The following is a 25926-nucleotide window of genomic DNA, read 5'->3' as shown; positions in this document are numbered from 1 at the left end:
GTGCTGCTGATCATTACTCATGATCATTACACATAACTCTCGGAGTTATGTGACGATCAGTGCATGTTTGTCTGTCTGTGCCCAACATTACTGAAAAACAGACAGATTTGGATGAAATTTTCAGGGAAGGTCAGAAATGATACAAGGACCACCTGATGAGATTTTTGCAGTGATGCAGCTTATAGTCTGGATCCACGGATTTGTTAAAGATTTCTGTATCATTGCGAGATAGGCGTCACGGCGTCACGGTCACTATGACAACAAGTGAACGCTACGTCAGCTGCTTCCTGACGATACGCGATTGCGACCCTACTACAAATCGATCACTGCAGACTTATCAAGACTTATCCAATGGAGATCATACAACGACTGAGCAGCCTCGGCAGATTACTGCGCTCTCTGAGTGCTTTTCTTGTTAATATTTTGTTCTTGCTGTGAATGAAGAGAAACTCTCTTTGAAAGACCCACACTGGCACACTTCTTCACCAAAAATATTCACGTACTGTATTACAGTATACAAAATAACATAAGAAAACAATGGAAGAAAACTGGTGGTGCATTTTATATTTTCTTATCGAAGAAAAGGTTAAACAGATATGAACTGCTAGTTTCAGTGTTGGCTTATTGCGCCTGCAAAATACACTTTCTGCAGCTGGATTGTGTTAGAAAAATAATACTGAATCAAACGTGATGCTCAGCATTTAAGCAGCAAAAAAACATGATCAGGATTTACGTACTTTTTACTGAGCCCTTTGCTTTATAAATCCAAACTTGCAGTAATAGTCACTTGTTGCTTAACAGACCCCAATGATCGTTCACTGACCCATCCATAGTTCCAGGAAGTCCTCTGCTGACTTCACTTTCTTTTCACTGTATCGGTTTATCAGTCAAATACCTCTTGAATATGCTGACTGTTCTCAAACAATGCAGCAAACACGAGTTTCTGTGTCAGTTGTCAGTAGAGTTGATTTAATTCTGTTAGCAGAAACTTACTCTCCATCAGCATAATCCTGTGTACCTGTACTTTCTTGTGCTATAATGGAATGAGGAACGTGAAAGCAATTTGTCATCTATCACGAGTAGTTCAATGTCAGTGTCACTTTAACATCAGTATTTTTGCTTGTCACTTGTTTACCCAAAATCTCTCCTGACACTGCATATATACACCCTCACACACTTGCACACACATTCGCACAAGGCAGCCCTTAGTACTTTGTCTGAGCTACACCAACAGCCTACAGCCATGCTTACAGGGCATTTCCACCAGGAAGCCAAATCCCCTCTTCTCTCGGCTCACCTGGCAGCTGCAAAAAAAGGGACGGCAGAAAACTTTTTAAATGTAAGGGTTGGGGAGCAACTTTGACGATAAAAAGCACATCAGGACACGAAGTGAAGGGGAAAGAGGCTTTAACGGGGGGAAAAAAGGGATTTCATTTGCAGGGTTTTGGTTGTGTTGGCCTGTGAGTGGGGGATTGATAGAGGATGGAAGGAGAGAGAGAGAGAAGAAGATAGGTGGAAAAAAAACAAGAAGGAACCGAGGAAAGAGGGTGTAATCGTGCGCCATAAAACGTCCCACTGCCTTTCCCAGGGCCAAGTCCTCGCTCTGTTCCTAATGAACTCATTTATTCTGTTTTGCTGGCTTTACCTCCACCAGCAACAAAAGACAGTCTCCCGGTCTGCCTCTCTGAATGCTCTGCTTCAGGGTTTGTTGAGCATCTAGGTCTGTCCTATGGCATTACCTTTGTTTACTTAATGCTCACCATCGATCAAATGCAAACCTGAGACTGTCCTCTGCTGGCAAAGGCATTGCTAATTAGCATTTCCTTCTAAAACAATGTTGATTGCAAGTGACTGATTACATTTATTTGCTGTTGAAGCATTACTTTGCAGCATATGAAGCCAAATACAGTCTCCATCCCTTAAAGATATAAAGACAGAATCTTTAAAAATGTTGTTTTTCTGCCCATGTATTCCAGTCCGTGTCAAACAATAGCAACAAAGACAAAAACATCAATCGGTAGCACACTTTGTGTGAACACAAAATCGCATTCTGGTTTTGGCCAAATATTTAATCTCTCCTCCACTCTTTCCCTGTGTCTCTGTCTCTCCCTCTCTCTTTCTTTCTGAATAATATGCCACTGGGAAGTAAAAAAAAAAACAAAACTGAGAGCACGGATCCCCACTCCTCCGCTCTTCTCGACTGCACGTCTGTGATGTCATAATCACTCACATCAAAGGCTGTGCGCTCAACACGGCGACTGTCAGCTTCCCTGGAGGCGTCATTAAAAACGAACAGAGCAAACCGAGCCAGGCCTGACAGAAACGCATCAAAACTTCCTAACGCACACATACGCACACATGTGGGGCTGACGCGTGCACGGCATCCATGTGCATGCTCAAGCATTCAGGTGCATGCACATACTACTCAATATGTATGACAGACACACACACACACAAATATGTAATCAGAAAATCATGTATACACTAAAGAAAATGTTCACATTGCACATAATCCCTCAGACTTACAGACGCGCGCTGCTAACAACTGAATCTCTATGTGTTCTCTATGACAGTGTCAAAACTCCCTCATCCCATCATGCATGAGTAGGAGCTGAGAATTCAAACGCTGCTTTCAGCTGCATCATACATTTGAGTTAAAACATCCACAGCATGTGAACATCTGTCGTAAGGATGCACTGTCGTGATATACATTCGTGATGCACACTTGTGTTGTTGCCAGTCTGGGCTGTAATGCAGAGCGTGCACATAAATGTAGAAAGAGCCTACATCCATCCGCCCACCCGCTTTTCATCCCTCTCTGTCTATCTCTCGCACACTTGCCCACACACATGGGTGCATGCACACGCACAGACACACACTCATTTACACAAACTGGAGGAAGGACTATAAATAGTATGCCTATGATGTGATGCTGTGTGGTTTCTCCCTATGGGTTTGTGTGTGTGTGTGTGTGTGTGTGTGTGTGTGTGTGTGTGTGTGTGTGTGTGTGTGTGTGTGACTGTCAAAGTGAAGAGAGAGGGAGGCAGTGAAAGCGTGGGGGGGTGGGGCAGAAGAAGAGGAGGGATCTTTAAGAGAAAGAAGGGCTACGCTCGTGGCTGGTGTACATCCACTGATGAACAGTACATGACAAGCGTGGCAAAGGCGGAGAAGACCCCTTTGATTTGGAATAAATATCAAGCATTATATGTTAAAATGAGCATCTGTGTTTGTGTGTGTGAGTGAATCCGTGATGTGTTTATGTAAGATTTTTGCTTCTGGGTCGACATGGCATTCCTTGTGTATGACTTACTCCTGGCAGAGTCTTCTGCTCGTGCAATGCATTCTGGGCTTTCAGGGCTGACTCTCTGGCACAGTAGGTGAGGAAGGCACAGCCTGAAATACAGCAAGAGAGAGAGAGGAAGAGAAAGACATAAGCATGTTATGTGGACTGAGAACAGAGAAGGAGAGACAGCTATGGGAGGGGGTGCACCAATCATCAGCAAATAGCCAAAAACAACACACACGTGCGCATACACACACACACACACACACACACACACACACACACACACACACACACACACACACACACACACACAGGAACACACAGTGAGCCTGCAGCCATAGCTGTCTGTCTACACGGCCGCACTGGGAATTCGCTCGTGTTTGTGTGTGTACGCCTGTGCATGTTTGTGCACTGTGCAATGGCATTTCAGTGACCAAACAAACAGAACATTTTTCTGTATACAGACGCAATCCACGCACATGCTGAGGAGAAATAAGTGGGACCAAAAAAAAACGCGGTGCCGTGTGACAATTTGTGCATTCTGTTGCGTGAGAGCCACTATGCCCACATCAACACATCAAATCTGACTGAGCTTTTTCCCTGGCATTCTGAAATAGCAGTTATCCATTCGTCCATCGCACTCTTCTGGCTGCTGTGACAGGGATAGACAGCCTGACAGCTACACTCTCTCTCTCTCTCACCCACCCTCCCCCTCGCCTCCCTCCTTCCACCCCTCATTTCTCCATCTCTCTGCTCCATATGTTCCAAGACTACCCACAATCCTCGGTTTTGTTAGCACCTGGGCTGACATGTGGGGGTGGAAAGAAGATGGAGACGCAGGAGGCAAGGAGGAAGAAGAAGAAGAAGCCGTGGGGAACGTGTAAGCTGTTCCCTCACCACCCCCTGTTGACAGTGAGGCACACAGCACTGTCAGAGAGCTGACAAACTGTCAATCTGCAGATCAAGGCTAATGATTCATGTGTTTGACAGTTTAATAAAACACTTACAAAGACAATTGCACAAAAGACTGCTGTGATACAACACAATCTGAGCTCGTACTGTAAATGCAGGTGCAGAACATTTCAACAGAAAAAGTAAATTGAGCCCTCCGACATTAATTTAAATTCTTTTCACTTAAACAGACCTCGAATAAATATTCTTTGATTGAATAAAGAGGTAGACATAAATATTATAGCATCAAGAAAAAAAACTACCGGCTTTGACAAATGTTTTATTTTTTTCATTTCTTCAACTAAAAAGTTGAGTCTACACGTCGACTTTGGCAAAATGTTCCCTGCTGCAACGCAACAAACACGAGCACAAAGAGACAAAAGAAGCTCAGTTTGTTCTGGGAACATCAAGAGCTAAGCAGTAGACGATAGCCATAGACCCCACCCCCCAAAGACACAGTGCAGTTTAAAGAAAGCACCCCCCTACTTATAGCTCTGCCCATTTGTAGTTCACTTTGTTCTTTTCTTTTAATTCTGGGGGCTATTTATTGTTGAGGGCAGCACCATGTAGAAGCAGCATGCCTCCCGTCATCTCTACCCCGTGTCTTTAACCCCAGGTCGTCCTGATGGTGGGACACTGGGGAGCTCCGCCTGTTGGTGTTTTTAATTAACGGGCCTCTCTCTCATTAGGCGAAGTGGGAGTTGGCCGCTGACAGCTTGGCTACCTCCTCGTCCTCTCCGGGCCTGTCGTGTTAACACTACATGCCAGCGCGGTCCCATAGGAAAGACATGCAAGCCTCCGTTTCATACGCCTGACACTCAATTGCATTGTTTGTAACACAGGCACCCGTCGCAACGAGTTATTCAAGACCTGATTTACTCATATTTTACAAACAAGCGTTACCACAATGTAAAAACACTAGTTTAAAACGTCCAAAGTTGCATAAAGTATCAGTAAGACAATTATTTGCAAAATGGAGTGAGTATTAAAAGTTAAAGAACCCACCGTGAATTAAAAAATTTTTGTGAAGTGCAAATGAGTAAACAGCATTGTGATGTAGAGTTTAAACTACTTTATTTACTGTTTGGTTGAGTTCATCCAGTGGTTCCCAACTTTTTTAAAATTTATTTATTTTTTACTGTTTTCTACCCACGGCTTTATAAATTGCATTTATATGCTACAAAATTTGCAAGAAGAGGTGGTTGCAAAATGTTCAGTATATAATATCCAACGCTGCCTTCTAATATGATAAGGAACTGACCTATATTTTTAAAAAAAATATTACTTATGTTTAGAAAATTCAAATTTGGCAAAGTTACTGGTTATGATATCTATCAAATGAATGTAATTAAAGAAAATATCACTGTGGAGTTGAGGTATAGAATGATATCAAAGTGCAGAGTAAAAACTGTAGAAATTCTGCTAAGTATAGGATTTCTGTTTGGTTGGGTTTTCCCTCTGTAAATTCACACATGTATGGATGAGACGTAGATGCTAACACGGAGAAACACACCCTCACGCTTGCATACACACACATGAAAAGTGACAGTCAACAAACGTTCAATTTATCATCATTGTCACAAGTCAGATGCTGGCAGCAGCTCTAGTATCTGACTAAGACCCATATTGGCCCAGGAGAGAGAGATAAGCTGTTTGTTTCTGCTGTCAATGCTGCCAATTTGGTTTCCCATCACTTCAAATTCAAATCAACAGCAGCACAGAGGGGATCTGAGAGAATGTGTGTGTGAGAGGAGAGAGACGAGGGAAGAGGAAAAAAGGGCAAGGGAGCAAAAAGAAAGAGGGGGAGGAGAAGAGCAGAGAGGAAAAGCAGAGCAGCGAGGGATGCTCGGCAAGAGAGGGAGAGGGAGAGGGAGAGAGAGTAGATAAGATCACCTAGCTTCTGTGAACACCATCCCCCTGTGTCCTACACTCGCTTCTTATCTCAACTGCTGCAGACACCCTAAAGGGACACACACCCACCGAGAGAGAGAAACAGGGAAAGAGTGAGAGACAGAGAATGAGAGGGAGAGAAAAATATGGGGAAGGAAACGAGAGAAGATGAAAGAAAGCAGCGAGGGAATGGTGGAGACTGAATAACTTTCTGGTTGGGGAAGAAGAAAGAAATCCACCAACTGTCACCAGGCCTTATTTAAACGACAGCTTGTTGGACCACATAGAGCTTTGACCTTGTTAACTATGGAAAACCTTAACTTGATGAGATGTTTTTGCCCAACGAGTCTCCCAACAATTTGACTACGGGGAAGGTTTTATATTTTTAGATGTAAATTTGTATTTAGGATTTTGAGTCATTTCACTTACTTCACTCTGAATATATTTGAAAGCCCAGCTCAACCATTGTTTATTTATATATTCTGTTTTCACTGAAGATAGCTCCATGAGTCATGAGACAGTGTCACTGAAAAACAGATGTCATACGTGACTAACAGAAAGTTTTTTGTTTGGAGTGTTTTAGAGATATTAGCATTCATTTAGAGGAGTATCCTGAAGATGGTAGGGGCAGTAGCTACAATGGTTCCAACAAATACAGAGTCCAGATGATGAATATAAGTCAAATGCTTGCGTTTTCTGCCCCTTTAGCTGCTAAATGCACTAGTCAGTTGCTACCTTTGTCTGTTTTCCATTATTTGTTAAGCAGGTAGAGCACAGTTTCCTGCAGCTGCTGTAAACAACATTGATAAGAGCAGTGAGCATGAATCCAAACTTCCAATTTGTTCTAACATCACATTAATAAGTGGAAAGATGCCTGTAACTATGAGCAACCCCTTTCACATAAATACGGTCATGCCATCCATTCATAATATAAATATACCTTTTGTAGAAGGTTTAACTGCTGGTGACAGTGTTGGGACTTATCTGAGGGTTCAATCATGCACTAAGAAATGTTATATTTGTTACATTTTTTTTTCTTCAAGACAGTCGAGATATGTCGTCACACCACATGTAGTTTGAGTGTAATCACAAAACTCCTTCTCTTGTAATTAAAATCCCCATATTCCCATTAAACATACAGAAACCTCTGTGACATCACCACAACCCTGGATAGGGACACTCCAGACTTCAAATTCTCCCCTGAAACTAATTATTATCCCACTAAAATTAAAAGTACTCCAGAATTAGTACTGTTACTGGACACATGAATTATTTCTTAACCAGCATGCATTGCCTGATGCCACCCAAGACCAGAAAACTTGAGGGACAATGTTATTGCACAGAATTCTCTAATTATCTTGCGCCTATTAATTCAGGGATTGTAAAAGGCTGACATAAAAAGTTCCCTCCTCTCTCTCTCCTTTTATTCCCAGCCACAGACGAGGGAGAAACTCCCAGTGATCATTTAAATATTTCAGAACATCTTGGTTAGAGCCTAAAAAGAGTCAATAGCATTAAAAAGCTTTATCCACGGCGCAGCTGAAACTCGGCGCTGCATAGGCCTGGATCTCTGCCTCGAAAAACTTTGGCATGAAACTTTGTTTGAGGCTGTCCAATTTCAGTCAGTCAATAGAAATCTCCACGTCTCCCCCCCACCTCAGTTCTGTTAGCACTTATCTCCGCCTGAAAGGGTTGACCAAGGACAGCCTTTGCTCAATAAACAGAAGAATGTTTTTTTTTTCTCCTTTTTAAAGATTGACCTTAAGACAAGAACGTTCTGACTGGATTTTTGTGAGTGCTAAGGCTTAGATAACACTCTTCAATTCACTCTTGAAATGGGTCAGAGTAAAGACGAAAATTCTTGACTTATTGTGTTCAGAGAAATAGCGCATAAAGCCTTGGTCTTTTAGTCATATGGTGAAAACGAGTACCACTGAGTGCAAAAAAGGAATACTAATAAGTGCTGTATTAAAAGACTTTCTGATTCAAGAATGATACAGTTGCCCTTGTGCTGCTGTAACTGGGACACTCAGTATGAGCTATATGATTATTAATATTCAGTTCTCTATCTGATTTTCAAACACCGTAAAATGTGAAGAGCAAAGTTTACATTCTGCTTTAAAAATAAAATGAATACAGCCATTAAAACTCTGTGAGTCTATAAATGTGCGGCCCCTATGGATTTTCCCCTCATGTTCCTTTACTGGCAGTGGAATAATTGTCCTTTTTGGCTGTAATAGCTGGATATATAGAAATATTTTTGGAATAATTAAAACTGCAGACTGCTCTAAGTTAAATACCTCCAACCACACATGGTATCAAAGTGAAAAAAAAACAGACAAGCCCCCTCACTTTTGGTTCTGCGAGGAATAGTAATTCAATAAAGTGAGCAGCAGTTGCTCATATCCCCTTCACCTTTGCTGACCTTTCAGATCATTACTCACCGTGGAAAAAAGAGACAGAGAATAGAGGCTATTTTAGGGGACACGGCCAAGGTCTCCAGGAACATTCCAACTTTCTCCCGTATCATCTTAAAATCTTTAATTGGCAGCTGTAAACTCTGATTAAATAAAAAAGCACTTTGAAGCCCACAATAAGACCTCAGAGGACTGTACTGTATTCTGTCTGGGGGGTGGGGGGAGACTTCAATTACTCACATCAAGCCTTTTTTTTCATTTTGTAAAACAGACCTTAAAAATTCAGAACCTCTTTCAGGCACTAATCAATGCTGGTGTTGAGTATGATATTATTTCAGCAGAGTGAGGCAGAACTAAGGGGCAGCATTATGAAAGAGAAGGTGAATTCATTTATAATGGCGTGTAATCGCAGTCTCAGCTCTCCCATAGGCGACTGACTATATGCAGATCCTTCTGTCCTCTCTCTCTTCTGGGGAACAAGTAGAATGTCAAATACAGAAACACACAACGAGCACAGGGGAACCAGAGAGCAAGAAAAGACAGCAAATGTTAACCACCAGGTGATGGATGAATCTCAAAGGGACGGCACTGCTGTACATCTGTTAAAATCCCCCCCATTCTCATAAGTGCAGGACATAGTCATTTTGAACAATAAAACTGACTCCGGTTGTAACTAAATTACTTTCTGAGATGAGGATATGAAGATAGTCAAATAAAAGTCATTATACTGTATTCTGGGTGAATACTGAGTTCTGACTGACTGGAGGGTGTAAAATGAATTTTAATATCTGGGCATTTCCTGCAAAGTTGTTACATCATCATGCCAAATAAAAGCACTCTGATGGTTTGAATGTTACTTTAGAGCAACATAGTGAAAAATAACTGGAACAAAATTACCCAATAAAAACTTTGTAAACTATTTATATTAAATCAAAGCACTTTGCATGATTACCATCGCATTCCCATATCTGCACACAGTGGTACCTTTAGGACGCGATAAAGGAAAAACAGTTACAGGCACTACTCGCAAATGCATGCAAACTACGAAACCACACCAACTTCACATTACAACCATAGATAGAAGCCATTTTTTCATGACAGAAAGATGAGTGACAAACAGCATGGACATTTACATGCTCTGTTTACGTGTGTTTGTGTGTGTGTGTGTGTGTGTGTGTGTGTGTGTGTGTGTGTGTGTGTGTGTGTGTGTGTGTGTGTGTGTGTGTGTGTGTGTGTGTGTGTGTGTGTGTGTGTGTGTGTGTGTGAGTTCTTGAAGATAACAAGTCCCATCTCTGCCCTGCTTCCCAGAGTGGCCGTCTCTAAGCTGTGCTAATCGATTGGTGAAGGAGGAAAAAGGGCCAGCTTTAATGTGTTGCATGTGAAGGATTTACTGGAGAGCAGAGCCACTGAATCAATGGAGTAGAAAATGCATCATTAGGACAGCGTCGCCCTCCTCTCCCCCGTTCCCCTCACGCCAACCCTCACTCGGCCTGCCACTCCCACCCCCAGCCCCTCACCCACCTACCCACCCAGCCAGCCAACCCCTGGTCCCTCGAGGGTCGGGACAGAAAGCATACACACATCCATATAGACTCACTCTACTCACACAACTTAAAGAAGGTGCTTACATGTGATGCTTGGGCTCATATGCCACAAAGTAAAATACCTCCTTGAACAACGCTCAGAGTGCGCCGCATGAAACACAAATGCTCGGACACGCGCTCGTAACGCACTTGTTAAAAGCTCCCCTGATGGCACACATCAGATGTCTCGAGCTGTCCCCAATATCCAGGCAGACAAATCACCTCGCTCTCCCCCTACCTCAGCCATTTTGTCAGGAAATGTTTGGGACGCCCCAAATTTAGCTTTTCATGACATGAATTATTAAACGTGGAATGACTCCTAAGATGAACTGAAAGTGCGCACCGTTACATACCAAGTCGGCCACCCTGGGAAATGTATCGGTGCTGACAAATATAACAATGTAGGACAGATAACAGTTGGACATTTTCACGCCCAAATTACAACTATTCAATGTTTCATTTGGGAACATTATACTTGGCAGAGTGGAAAAACCTCTGAAACAGTGTTTGGACTCTCAGGGGACACTAAAACGCTCCTCCAGAAACCAGACTACACAGCACTTTAAGACTGAGGGATCTCTTCAGTGATCTGGCTTGCTCTCATGTACGGCAGGGCTTCAATAGGCAGAATATACCAGCATTGTCCCAGTATCACTGGTAATTCTGGTCCATGCTGGATGATTCTGCTTTCTGTGTGGCAGTTGAGGCTTTAGAATAGCAGGTACCTGGAGACTTTCAGTTACTGCATGTGTTTTTAATGATCTTTCTCCAACGTTTAGCAAATTATTTCAATTTCTAACCACAATAATACTTGTTTTATTTGCTCTAACCAGACCATAGTTGCTGACTCTGCAGTTTTTCAGTGTTGGAAAAGACTGACAGCAATCCATGAATACAATGTACAGGCACAATAAAAAAAAAAAAGAAATAAATTTTCCATCTTTTTCAATGTAGATCTCTTCATATCGTACTTGCAGAGGCATAGTGGACTGACATTTGGTTAGAAAAGTCCAGGACGCGAGTTAGCATACATATAAATTATGTTGGTGTGAAGTTAATGGGTCTGTGAATGACAAGACTGACCTGTGTAGAAACACAACACTGAAAATTTGTGGTCATCGCTACAGATAGATAGATAGATAGATAGATAGATAATGGGAGCACATTGTGTCAACAGTCAGACAAGAATCTGGCAAAGCCTATTAATCAAAAATCCATCTACAGATGAATCATGTATCTCTAAGAAGACAAAGTGCTTTAATTCTGTCATGGGAGTGGTCCCATGTCCCGTCCCCCTGGTAAAACACTTACAGAATAAACACTCCCATTAATATTCCTCTGTGCTCCTGTCCACTCCACTTGCCTCTCGTCTCCTTTCCTCTCCCTGTCCTATTATCCTGCCTCGGCGGACATCCTGTCCTGTCCCGTCCGCCTTGCCAACCTGCAAGATGGAGATGAGAGGACGATCCAAATGCAGAAGAGGGAACATGAATCATTACACTTCCTGTTGTTGCACACCGTCCGGGGAAGGAAGAGAGAGGACGCCCCCAGGGCTCCGATTGATTCCGGAGACTTAATTGGGTTTATTAGCCAAGATGTTGGGCCCCGCGAGGAGGCTCCCAGAGGCCGCTGAGTCCCCCCCATCCACCCCCATTCCCACTCTTCTGAAGGAGAAAGCCTGCGTAATTGTTTTCCCTCCATCTTCTGTGTCATTGTCAGATGGGTCCTGCGGGATTATTAGCAACCCCAGGTCCCTCAATAATTCATCCAGAGCTATTTATACACAGATGGAGAGTCCTCTAAAGTCTCCCCCAGTGAGATTATCTGACGCTTAGACAGACAGACAGAGAGAGAGAGTGATGGAGAGAAGCAGGGCTACAAAGGGAAAAGCACGAGAGATAGACGGTGAGAAAATGGGAGAGACGTACAAAGAGAGTGAGAAGGATGGAGAGAGGCAATCACAAAAAGAAATGCAAAGACGAGCAAAGCAAGTTTGACAGTGTATGAAACAGTGAGAACGAGTGATAGCGCCGTTTTAGGTAGACACAATGACAATGATTCTGGTGTGCATTGAGTTTCAAGGTGAAACTCTCTCCTCTGCTTTGCCAAAGTGAACAAAAGCACTGTCCCGGGAATAGCATACCCTCACACAACACACATTAATGGCTTTTAATCTCTCTCTCCCCCCCCCTTTTTTTCCTCCATTTAACACAATTAAGATGTTTGCAAAGCTAACATGGACCACTAGTCGCTATAGGAAGGACAGATGAAAGGCATTCAGGGATTTCCATATGCAAAGTAAACACAGTTATCCATCCTCTCTAACGTGTCAATGCGTAAGACCAACAAAACAGCAGTCAGGCATTTCTTAAACACCTAATAATTCACTAACATAACATTAACACATTAGCATATTAACATTAGCACATTAAATAGCTTCTAATCCCAAACAGATAGTAGCGGGCTGCAGAAGGCTGTGCGACTGCATGTTTTTAATAGCTTTCCAGATACCTGTGTGTCTTTCCACCTGCAAGTTGAGGGGACATTTTGTTGTCGTCGGACTAATGAAGCCTTTGGCGCATAAAGTTGATTTTCAAAGTCCCTTTGTTGGCGCTCCAGCCACAGATAATTATATATATTCATCCCCTTTGGCAGTCACTTTTATCCAGCTCATTTAGAAAGCTTGGCTTCCTCTTGGACAAATTGGGACATTGAAAGGCAGATTGGAATGATAGTTTTTACATTTTGCATCGATGGCACATTAATCAGGGCAACTATAGCTATGGGAAAGACTTAAACAATCTGTGAGAAGACAGCCGTTTGTCTGTAACAAGTAGTATCACAAAAGTTATGCCTTTATCTAAAATGCCTTGTTTCTGGTTGTATAAATGTCTTGTGCTGTAGATCTGTAACTTTTCAAAACACAGGAGCTTAGCTTTTGAATTTAACTGCTCATTAATTGATAAAACATGTAATAAATCACAAAAAAGTTTAGATTTGGCAAGCTTAAGAGAGCGAGTTTTTATAGTTCAGTCCAATGATGTGCAACAAAGACATCTTCACCTGGAAACAAAGTGGAGATTTTTTTAAACACCCGCTTTCCTGGTTGGACGGACTGTAAATTAATTACTTCCCTTACAACTAAAACCAGTTTTGATGAAAATATTTTTGGAACATGACACTGGAAACTAGTTTTCCATTTTTCTATAACATGTGGTTTGGGAAATGGACTTTTGTTAGCTTTGGGTAAAGCCTATGCCAAATTAATTGCTACTGCCCACTGCGTCCTAGTGGTATTGATGAACGATCCATAAAGGAACTCGTTGTTTTTTTCCCCCTCTCTCTCTCTGACACACACACACACACACACACACACACACACACACACACACACACACACACACACACACACACACGCTAACATACATATACACACAAACACACGCACACACACAATGCTGTTGCTCCAGGGAAAGCAAAGCTTATCAACTACCCAATGCTCACACACTCACACACGCCTGTGCACGCACACAGACTTCACTGTCTCTATCTATAAACCCCATGAAATCATTCCACACCAAGTGAAGCGGGGTATGTATAGGTTTGGCCAGGATTCCCATCTCCTGTTCTGTGATTAAAGGACCAAACTAATAGGCTCTGTCTCATTGGGAACCTGTGCAGGGCTGGGAGAGACCTCCGAAGCCATTAAATTGCAAATCTGTAATAATTTGCTGAAGGCTTTCTGTCCAGATCATTCCCTGGGCTGATTTGTGCATTGAGGTAACGTTCTGAATGGCCAAGCACAAACCCAGCTGTGCTCACCAGCTAGCCGGCCAAGTTAGTCTACGAGGGAGCATGCTCCAGATACACACATGCCATATTTACTTTGCAAGAACCACAGTGCAAAGTTTTGCCGTGCTGTTATCATCTAATTTGCACCAACAGTCTGCAAAAAATTAGGGCCTGATTTATGAAAGCAGGAGCTAATCGTGCAATAAGCAACCAGGCCACTCCTTAAAGTGAGGAAGAGCTTAAAAGGTCCAATTCAGTGAGATGAAGGATCTATTATCAGCACACTCAAAAACAATATTTTTATTCTGAAATAAAATATTCTTGAGTGCAAGGATAATTTAAAAAAGAAGACTGAAATAATCTATTAAAAAATAAGTTGAATTGTTTTGTAGAGTGGGTAAAAATGTCTCCTACGTGCTTCTGTCATGTCCTAATAAATCCACGAAAGTTTGAACCTGGTCTTCGAGGTGTAGAATCTTCAGCACAAACAGCACTAAATCCAGCAGAATATCACATATTCAGACTTATGTTTGCTTCAGCAGTGGTGAGAAACTCCCTCAAAGACCATTAAAACATATTTTCTCAGTCGGCGTGCTACTGTGAGCAGTGAACACCCACAGTTCAGGTTATTTTTCATGACAGATTTCTGTATTTGTGTTTGAAACTTCCCTTCTCTCACTGATTTCACAATCTGAAAAATTTATTAGACACGAGCATCAAAAGCTGAGGGTTTTTTTTTCAAACATATGGAACCTTGCTGCTTGTTCAATCATAAAATGTCAATGTTACAGAGAAATACATTAGATTTGAAATCAACTTTTGAGGGCCAGTAAAAGAATCTGCATGTAGGAGAACGGGCTGTAGTGAAGTGGGTAGAACGTGAATGGGTTTCCAGGCTTGTTTATCTGTATTTAAAATTTTAAATGAAAAGCTTAGTGAATGTGGCCTCTTAGTGACAGTGAAAGAAATATACACACATAAAGTGAAAAAACACCTACAGTGCTCTTAAGCCAATGCCAAAACAGATTAATGATTCTCCAGAAGGACATTTCATAATTGCATACTGTACCAATAAACACTGCTTTTCAGCAAAGTTATCAGAAAGATGCACCAAAAAGTTTTTAATTATACTTCATCATCAACATTTAATCACATTTATGTGCTTTTCTGTTGTTTTTTCTAATTAATTCACCGATAAAGTTGAAACAAAAGATGAGAAATTAGTTATGTTAGCACTGGAACTTAAACAAAAAACTGTATGTCCAGGTTTTTCTACTGCATGAGACTAAAATCAGGAGCTTCAGTATTACCCAAAAAATATCAAAGTTATTCAACCTCTCAGGTGCAGCGTGCTGATGTCAGTGGAAACATTCTGTTCTGATTTGCAGTCAGAAGTTATTTAAACACACTTTTCTTACACAACTACACAGCTGCACATTCACATTAACATATTAAAATACTGTACATGAACAAAGAGCAAAAACTAACAAATGAAGAAAAGACACACACACACACACACACACACACACACACACACACACACACACACACACACACACACACACACACACACACACACACACACACACACAAGTGACAAGTAAAACCCGTCCCATTAACATGTTGTCAGAGATCATGCTAATATGGAGGGCACTTGCCTATTTACACCCGGGGCAGCTGGGAGCTGCAGGGGTCTAATTCTGCTCCCATCCCAGGAAGGTCATTCTCCCTTCTCAAGCCATGATGGCCACAGAGTAGTGCTTAAATCTGGCAAAACGCAGCCTATAAATTACAGCAGAGGACAGAGGGGTCAGAGCCTGGCATGGAACTGGGCCAGAAGCTATCAATCTGCCGGGGCCAGCGAGGGCGACATCTGTCTCTGGGACTCCCTCACTCTTTCTACTTCTATCTCTGTCTGTCAGTTTCCTTTCTAGCTTTCCAGTCTTTGCTTTTCAGCCCCTTCCATCTTCCTTTCGTTCCTTTTTGCTCACTCTGTGGCTGTCATTGAACAATCTCTCCGTGCCTCCATTTTTAGTCTGCACCTCTCTTTACAATCTCTGCTCTCTTTCTTTTATATCGCTCTGCCTCTTGATATTCTCTTTCTGTCTTTGTGTGCATCCCCCACCCAAATTCTCCTCCATGGATCTCCCTTGCCTCTTTTCACACATTCTCTTACATCATCCCTATTTCAACATCTCTCTAATTCTCCTTCCCTCTCTCCCGCGCTCTCTCTGTCTTGAGCTCCTTGTCGTTTTACGCACTCTTGCACCATCTCCCTCTGCAGCGATATGTTTTGGTCTATCTGCTCTCCAACCAGCAGGACAGGATAAAGCCTTGATGTACTTTCTCTCAATGTGATGCCAGTATGATTTGAATGGTAATATCTGAGGGCAAGAATGCACTGATCTGCACAGTTTTGCAGAATGAAAATGGAACAATACAGACCCAGTGGGGATGCAGAAACAAACCCAAAATTTGAAACACAAATTCAGAGCTGATCAGTTGCTTTCTGCCATTCAAAATTCTCCACAATTTCTTCAACAGAAAGCTGAGCAATTACAAACCTTCTCTGAACCAAGTTGATGACTTAAGGCATCCCTCTTACATCAGATAAAGAGAGCAAGTAGTTTCAATGTATCATGCTGACTCTGACAGTCAAAACTTGTCAAACCCAATCCAAAACAAACACCTCTTTTTGGTCGATGCTTCTGCTAGTTTTGTCAGAATACCTTGCATTACATTTGCTACCCAAACCTTCGAAAACTTCCACATGACTTATTAATCCTCCTCCATTTTCTGAATCAAACTTGGCTTTGAATAATTGAGAGGGATCTTTGAAAAGCCCTAACCTCCATTCCCACCTTCCTTTTACAAGTCAACGTGGTGCATTTTTAATTGAGGGACATGAAATAGGCATGAAGGGAGATGGCAAGAAAGTGAATTGAATCAGGGACACTCAAACCTGGCAGTCTTGGGGCAGCACAGGGGGTTGTATGCATGCATACAGAGAAGGCTAAATATGTGTCTGACCTGACAAGTCACACATGCTCAATGATCTTTGATGTGCTTTCTGTCTGGGACAAATAGTACACGGCTCATGCAATCCCTCCTTTAGAGTAGCCTAGCAGGCAGACCCAGATACGCCACTTTGAGTTATGTTTAGCAATTTAGTTGAAAATAAACATCAATTCAACTTTCTATGAACCATAAATCCCCAATGCTGAATGATTTGTTTAGTGTATATGAAGCAATTTTCTATGGGCTAAAAAGGTAATTGAAAGTACATGGAATACAGGTTGGAGAGACAGTGAGGGCTTATTACGGTATTTGTTTGCAAGGTAATAACAATGATTTGCTCCTCTGATATGGAAACAGAATTTGACCTTGAGAACGATATAAGAAAGGGCCAAAACAGAAAAAAATGTAATTGAGTTTGAAAGGAATAAAACACTTTTGGAGTCGGATATGTAACAGGAATTAATTCTTGCAGGGCATGCATTAATGGGCCACTGCCACAGTGAGCTGTGACAAACTTTGGTTCTATTTTTCATATTGCTGCTGTGTCATGCTGCTATTTCCTCGTGGAAAGACTCTGCAGTGGTGAGCAGTATCCAGACCTGTTTTCATGAACATTCTGAGGGTTCGAATCAGGTTCGGACCTAAAATATAGATCTTATTATTAACATTCAAAATCGCTATTAAGCACTCTGGGTAGTGAGTTGAAATTTCAGGACTTTAGGCTTGTGCTGTACTAGATTCTACATGCATAAAGCACCTGCATCCGGAACACAGGCACATAAAAGGATGAACAGATGACACATGCATGGAGAAAATGCATGCACATTCTTATAAATGCACACATACAGTATACTGTACACACACAGATATGGATGTAACATCGTCCTCGCTGTGTAAACCTTGATAGAAGGAGCCAGCAGCTCTAATCCAAATGGCAAAGCACTGATTTCCAAGTTCACACACAGAAGAGTTTCTTAACCTTTTGACTGCTGAACAAAGAAAATTAGTGGTTAAACCTTTTACACTGAAAAGCTACATATAAAGCATGGTACCTGTATATTTACAAGGCACAGATAACTGTTCCAGAGATGGAAAAGAATTTAAAGTATGTGTTGTTAATAAGAAAAAAGCAGACTCAATAACAGATTGTCTTATGGAAGCAGTAAACAACATGAAAATATTTATGCTTGTTAGCAGTTTATATTTATTGTTCTGTAACCTTCTGAAATAGTCTTTTTTTAAACTGTGAAAGAAATCGTATCAAGCTAAAAACAACTACAACAAAAATAAAAAATACGAGGCTCTTCCCCACAGGAAGCTCTATTATTAACGTTGCAAAATTGAATGCAATCACTGGGAAAACAAAAGCCACTATCTTAAAAACAACATGTAAGACTTTCCAACATTTCAGAAATATTGCATTCGCCATCTCCAGAACCGGCCATCGGTATTTGAAGCAGGGGGGCGTGGAAGTGGTATTAGAGGTAGCTAAAAGATTGAAGAGGCCCAAAGCGTCAACTTTTTAAAAATTTACCACAAAGCACAATAATACTTAGCTGATGCAAGAGCCTTGAAAACAGAAAATATTTACCTCTCCAAGGAGCACTTGTCAAGAAAGGATTTTTTTTTCATCCTCTGAAAGAATGGTACACCGGGGCAATGAACACGAGGCAATAGGAAAGCAAGATCAGGAAACAAACAAAGAAAAGAAAAGAATTGTAGTGCAAGCATCTTAGCCTCTTTTTATGGAAAACAAAGGGCCAAATGTTGATGAAACATTTAAGGCAGGCTTTATTTTAACCCGGCTCTGGGCTATTTAACTGTGTCAGAACACAAGAAAGCTTTTGCACTGCACACTTAACTTCTTCAGAGATACCTTTTGCTTTAAAAATAGTTGAAAACATCGTCTTTGCCGTATCAGAATATTGATACCCAAGTTGGCTCTGGCACAGTGAGTGGTGTGTGGTGTTCTGGCCAAAAAGCAAAACAACACACACCTGTAGTGATTGTGCCAGAAAATTCATGAGAATAAGTAAATAGCATACAGTCGCTATCTATCCATCTATCCATCTATCCATCCATCCATCCATCCATCCATCCATCCATCCATCCATCCATCCATCGAGATCAGTAACCTCTCTGATCTGTAGCGATGGCCACAAATTTCCATTGTGGTTTTCCTACACATCCCAGTGTTGCCATTCACAGAACATATATATAGTCTCCTGTGAAGCAAATTAGTCACATAAATGACTGTCTAACTGCAGTATTTCATTTTCGAGTTAATAGTTGTTTCAAATGCACTGCACCTTTTAAAAAATTGTATTTGTTGTTGATGTACATCGCATATAAATAAGCGCTTAGTTACCTATGTGTGCGCTGAACTTGCTGAATGTATGTCAGTTTGGTTCAGTCGATCTCTAGGAAGTGAGATGAGATGAAGCGGCAGGTACAGCCATCCCTTTACATTATGTGTCTCTGTGTATGTAAAGGTCATTGGTTTTAATGAGGGGACTGCTGAGGTCAGAGCAGCCAGAGGGCTCCACCTCCCTGACAGGCCACATAACTCCAAACCCGCTGTTAGCATGTTAATCCATACAAGAGCTCCATGAGCACTCCCTCCTTTGGCTTGGTCGGACCATCTCTCACTGTGACTAACTGGCTCCCTGCTCGGCCATCAGCCAGCCCCCATCTGACAGTCCCCTCCAATAATAATGGACAACAGAGGCAGCACTGCCTTGACAGTGGTCCTCCTGACAAATTAGGCTCACTGTACTCTCCACTCGGGCTCCGCCTCTTGTTTCCCTCTTGATGCTCGGCTGTTCTGGGCTCTGACAGGACAGGGGTGGTGGGTACGGTATGGCGCTGGTGGTCGAGTGTACTTTGGTACAGGCGACCTCCTGTACGACACATGTTGCCTTTCTCTCTGACAAAACACTCAAAATCGATTGCGGTGCGTCTTCATAGAAGCAGGGCACAATGTGGGGCCTGAGCGTGCATTCTGAGCTGAGCTGAGCTGAGCATTCTGGGCCAGAAAGAGACGGAGCACATAAACACACACACACTCACACACAGTCATCCCAAACCAAATGCGAGAGGAGGAGAGAGAGAAGGATCCCACAGAGAGGATGATGCAACCGGAGTGAAATTTTTCGGCCGGAACGCATGCTGCATTAACGCAGACCTGCAGGATGAAAAAACACACCCGTATGTCTTTCTTTCTTTGTTCAAAGCCACATTCGGCTTTACCCTCCTTTTTTTTTTTTTTTGTTACAGACGGCAACCTGTAACATCTAATTGCCTGCAATAAAACACAGCATGAGTCTTTCATGTTTTTGGCAACATGACTTCCTGGCCTCACCAAACACGATAAGCCCAACGATCTGCTCTGAATCTGCTTCCCTCACACACTCAGGTAAAAAGGGCTGAAATATCAAAACCGAGGCGTTCAGAGAGAACCATGACTCCCTTTATGACCTGCACAGATTATAGCCCCCATCTGTAGCGTAAGCCATCTGCAGTACGGGTAAATTCAAACAAGATTACTACTGGTCATTACACTGGATCTCCACTTGTTTGATTTCAGTCATATTAAACCTTAACAAATTATAAAACAATTCTGTAAAGTATTGATATCAAATTATAAAACGGTTTAAAAGGCAGTGCGGTTCTTTTCATGCATTAAGTCAGTAGTGTTTTCTCTTCATGAAGGCGACCTTTAAAAAGCAAGCGATCTAAACTAAAGACCTGTGGCATTTTGTTTACATCAGTTGGCAGGTCAAAATGGACAATTTGTCCAAACTCTAAATGAAGTTTGGAGTTGCTTGCTTCGACTTTGAGCAACTCTCTGGCTTTGTAACTACTTTACCTGTCTGCCCATGGCGAGAGCTGTTGCTAATGTATTTAGTTTGACCAAGGACAAATATATTACTCATATTAAATTACCCCCAACTGAAAAAAAAACAGCAGTAAAACAAACTTGAGTGTATTTGCATTTACTTAGAAAAGAAGGGGAAGATGTAGACAATAGCGGCCTGACTAAGAAACACAATACTGCCTGAAGATGTGACAGCAGTAAACAGTAGATAACACCTTCAGTGATTAAATGTCTTCCCCATATCATCACAGCTCAATTGCCCCACTGATTATTACATGAAATAAGGCTGATGAATAGTGCTAGCAATCATATCTACACCTACTCTTCTTGAATAGATCCCCACCTCCCATGCTGCATTGCCAGAGAGAAGAGAAAGGGCTGGCTCTTTGTGCTCGCCGTGCCTCTCAGTCCCGTTGTGCTTGGTAGCAGCAGCAGCAGCAGCAGCCGGTGACCATTATAAATGGCCTCTATTAGCATGGCTCGGTCGCAGAGGGGAGAGAAATAAAATCATTGGGAGAATGTAGGCCTGCACTGGTTGTCCCTGTGCCCGCTACCAAGCTCTGCCGACCCCCGTCCCAAGCCTCCCTCCTCCCTGCTTCCTCCATTCCAAGGGGACACAATCCTAAAGACTAGATTACTAGTGATACATGGAGTCATTATGGAGAGGGTTATGGCAATAGTATCGCAGGCACAGCTGACAATGGCTATAATAGGGGTCTCTTTCTTCAGAGGTAGCATTATCATAGCAAAGGCTGTTCTTTAGGCTTGTTGATGAACAGCAGAACAGGATGGGGGCCTTTTATTACCTGCCATAGCAGAAAAAGCTCTGCATTATCTGGCTGAAAACCGTGCTTATTTCTTTATTACAGTGCCACGTCTATTCGGGTAAAGTTAAATTAACACAACAGTGTCCCCATATGAGGCATTACGGCGTTAACGATGACAGTTACTAACTGTGTGCCATTTGAAAAAACAGAGGTGGAGAAAAAAAACTGTTAGGGAAATGGCAGTCGATCATCTACAATCTCCGGTTCAAGCTGAGGCTTTGTACTATCACAGCCATTACAGAACATGATGCACTGTCACTGAACAGGCAACATGTCAGTGCGTAAAGTGAAGACAAAAGGGGAAAGAGGGAGAGGAGAGAATGAAGGGGGATCGAGCAGAGTTAATGAAAGGAGAAAAGATGAAGGAGAAGAATGGAAGAGGAGTCTTTTTGCTGGGCAGTTTCTATAGACTTCACTCCACTGGAGCATTTCACACCTTAAAGGGTCATCATGCCCTCTCTCTGCTCTATGGCAGGACTCTGAAAAATGCAAAATGCCCTGGAGGAGCCGAGAGGGAAAGAGGAGAGCCACACCTTATACATAAAACTGAGGGAAAAAGTCGAGCAGTTTAAAATCCAGAAAAACACGAGCAGAATAAATGTGCTCGAACATAAAATTACCATCAAGATTAACAGCTAAGAGGGGTTTAACTGCTTTCATTATAAAAGCCATTGAAAAATAGACGAGGATTTAATGATTTCTATGCAAAATAGTTGTAAATTTGCTTTAAGTCTATTTATTGTTGTCAGAAACTCTTGTGATCGCTTGCTCTACCTGATTCATGCCAGGCCGTGTAGTCTTCAATAAAACCAGCGTGATGGCAGCGTGCACAGTCAGTCACTTTTCCTGTTATTTGTGGGACGTGCTGTCTTTTACTGCTAATTTGGGAATCTTGTATGGAAACCTCGGAAAGGTGTTAGGAGGCTGTGGAGGGAAGGCGGCCTTCAAACAGCTTGCAGTGAGCCAGTGAGCTGGTAAGCCAGGGAGTAGCTAGTGCCTCCAGCTAGTTAAAATATGAGCACAGCGGGGGCTCACTAATGAAAGTGGGGGCCCAGCCCGGGAAGCAGGGCTGTATATTGCAGTGAGGAGACAGTTCTTAGAATCAGCTGGCGAGCCGTGCCTATAGTTCTGGGGCCACTGGTGATTAACCGTCCAACAGGGAGTCGCTACTACAGCTGGGCTATTAATAAAAGATACCCCCCTTCTCCCCTCTCCCGCCTCTTTGGTTTCCTCCATGCCTGCAGACAGTCTCCGCCCTCTGGAATTATTTGTATAACATAATCATTTCCTGACACACCGTGGATGTCACATGTTGTTTACATGGGGCAGAAGGGGACTCATGAGGGGGACCCAAAAAGTGATAGCTCCTGTCTAATGTACTCTGCTCCCCTGGGAGGCTTCCTGCAGGTGCATGAGATCAATTAGTGACCTCTCATTAGATGGTGATTTGCAAAGAATGACCCTTCCCTTGAGAGCAGAAAATAAAATAGAGGGTTAAAGCACCATTATTCCTTTTGTAGCAAGGCCGCTCTTTTGTATTACACCAAAAGGTCATTAAACACACTAAAAGTTTATGATAATTCACTGTCATCAATACTGTAACAAAGAGACTGTACTCAGTGGGAGACATAGTTAGAGAAGGAAAAGTTAAAGATGTAAAAAATTTGAAAAAGCGATAGCCTATTTAACCTGCAGATGGTTTAAAAATAAAATTTAAAAAAATCATTTCCTGTAATTTCTATGCAATTATCATTTCTGTTTGGTGCTTTATTTTCAAAGCATTATTTTAAAAAGCTCAAAGGCTGCGCGACAGTACAATATGTTCACAGGCCTACTTCTTCTTCTTTTAGTGCTGTTGCACACGTTCGCTCACACGTGCACGCGCGGCGGCCCGTCCCCATCACACCAAACACACACGCACGCCCGTTCACGCACGCCCGCACACGCCGAACGAGTTACAGGCAACAGAGTGTACTGTGCTGCGGGCAATCAAACACAAGCTCCCTGCTATTGCAACGTGAAAACGTGAGGTTAATGGCCTGGATTTAGCGCTGTGAATGAAAGCACGTTTACAACCGCCGGACTGGATGTGTGAATACTCCCCGTGCACGGAGAGGAGGAACGCTGCTCCTCCTAAGATCAGCCTACATAAATTCATGCAGTCGTGACTCCCGATTCGTGACACTCTCACGCTTGGAGATGTTTGCTCAATAAGGTAGAAAACGAAGCAGTGATTTCAGAATTTTTTTTGAGATTCAGTCTAACAAACCATCTAACAAATCCTGAAAACAATCGCGCAAGAAAAAAGAAAAAAAGTCAGTGGAGCTTCAGCACTATAGAAGATTTTCACAATTTGCACAACCAACGCGCAGCTCTATAACCCCCCTTCAACATCCTGCATGATTTAGGATCCCCAACGAGTGACAGATCTGGCAAAAACAAGCCGAGCCATAGGTGTCTCGGGGAAGCTGGGCATAACCCACCTTTGTGCATGCCCGTGAAGCGGTCTTTGAGCACAGTGAGCTCGTAGATCTTGCCGAACTCCTCGAACAGGGGCCGGAGGTCCTTCTCGTCCAGGTTGCGGGGGATCTGACCGATGAAGAGTTTGATGGCATCGTGGTCCTTCATGGGGATGGTGGCCGGGCATCCCGCCGGACTGTGGCTGTGGTTTAATCCGTTCACGAGCCCGTTCGTGCTGGCGGAGACCACACCGACACCGTGCACCGTGCCGTCCACCTGCCCGTTGGTTAAAGTTGCCATCTTCGGGAACCGGCCAGTTGAGTTGGGGATGGGTGCAACAGCAGCAGATGGTGATGATGGTGGAGGATCGTTTCTTTTTTCTTCTTTTTCTTCTTCTTCTTTCTTTTACGTGGAAAAAAGCTGGTGGAAGTCTTGGTCAAAATTTGGTTCCGAGACCAAGCCGTGCCAGAGATGGTTCCGCTCTCGTCCTATCAAAGCCAGTATTTACAATGATTTGAAAACACATGTAGCATTTGGCGAAGACGCATATCAAAAGCGCGCAATGCCGTTGGTCCCGGTGGAGGCTTTGATTCCTTATATTTATGTCCTACCCAATAACTCGTTCATTGATTTCATAAAAGAGAGAGAGAAAGAGAGGGAAGGAGAAGGGGGAGGGAGAGAGAGAGAAGAGAGAGAGAGAGAGAGAGAGAGAGAGAGAGAGAGAGAGAGACCAAGAGCGTTCACTGTCTATTTACACCCACGTTCCTTCGTCCCAGCTTCTTGGCACCCTTTTATTTTTTTTGCATTGAGGAGTCGGTATGGGTGTCTTCTCGGTTTAAACGAACAGGACCGGCTCAATCTGAGCCACAGCGGTAGGGAGGTCTGAATATAAGGGCCCGCTTTAAACTCGATCTATTTCAACCTAACGTTTTCTATCCTCCCCCCTTTTCCTTATCCGATGATCCAGTGGTACATTCCACCGAGGGGAGAGGGTCTATAAATAGAGAGATATAGAGAATACGGTCCTTTGTGCTCCTACTCAGTGCAGTAACAGCACGTTCCCGAAACCGAGAATGCAAAACTTTGACTGCACTGTTACTAATCGCCCTCCAAAAAGCTGCAAATAGTAATTTAAAGGTTTCAATTCTTGCAAAAAGAAAAAAAAGAAGAAGAAGGAAAAAAAGAAACATATGCCACAGTGGGGATGTGATTGGAGAGTAGGTGGCTGCGGTTCTCCGGAGGTTTGATTTTGTTCTTAAATCACATTGCATATTCCTCGGCTTCCTCCTCCTCAGCAGCAGCAGCTTCCCCACTCCGCTCCTGGACCTCGGACAGCTCCGTGGTGCTGAAACGCAGCTCCCGAAGGCGAAACTAAAAACAACAAAAACATATTGATGGAGGATCCCGCTGACTGCTCGTAGTTTTTAAGAGCAAACACGGGGCTTTGTAGTTTTGTTTTGTTCTTTTCTTTTTAAAGCAACCGGTTAGACGACGGTATTATTAGCTTCGGCTGCCATTTCCAAAGTCATGTGGAATAGATGATTTGATTTTAGCAGAAAGGGGAAGTCTGTGAGCACCGCCGAGTGGCGTATAGAGGGGGCACATGGAAGGAAAGGAGCAAAGAAAAATCTACACAAGAGAGAGACACATTGACAGGACGCACAGAAATAACCGTTCAGCGAGGTTATCAACAAGATTCAAAAAGAAAAAATAAATATATAAATATCGAATATGGTGAAGATTTAAGTAAAATGTGATGCCTCGCACTTTGAAAAAGCAATTAGACTGTAATTACAGTGAAAAGGAAAGCTGGTTCTCATTCAAA

At 42.7% G+C, this 25926-nt stretch overlaps 2 protein-coding genes across 8 annotated transcripts in view; one reads left to right on the top strand and one right to left on the bottom strand.

The window, feature by feature from the left end:
• celf4 (CUGBP, Elav-like family member 4) overlaps window positions 1–25053 on the bottom strand; it is a 90374-nt gene extending 65321 nt beyond the window's left edge. The window contains exons 1-2 of one of the 7 annotated variants that reach the window (XM_022200639.2): window positions 24125–25053; window positions 3311–3393 (exon numbers count right to left, since the gene is read on the bottom strand). In XM_022200639.2, coding sequence (XP_022056331.1) covers window positions 3311–3393; window positions 24125–24401 — 360 coding nt within the window. In that variant the 5' untranslated portion in view covers window positions 24402–25053. The remainder of the gene's footprint in view (window positions 1–3310; window positions 3394–24124) is intronic. The other 6 variants (XM_022200632.2, XM_022200617.2, XM_022200608.2 and 3 more) reach the window with 6 other exon arrangements.
• kiaa1328 (KIAA1328 ortholog) overlaps window positions 1–25926 on the top strand; it is a 124630-nt gene that overhangs the window by 82447 nt on the left and 16257 nt on the right. The gene's annotated exons all lie outside the window — the stretch shown is intronic.

The sequence above is a fragment of the Acanthochromis polyacanthus genome, chromosome 5, assembly GCF_021347895.1.
Source record: "Acanthochromis polyacanthus isolate Apoly-LR-REF ecotype Palm Island chromosome 5, KAUST_Apoly_ChrSc, whole genome shotgun sequence".
NCBI lineage: Eukaryota > Metazoa > Chordata > Actinopteri > Pomacentridae > Acanthochromis > Acanthochromis polyacanthus.
This window is presented reverse-complemented; position numbering and strand designations above follow the sequence as displayed.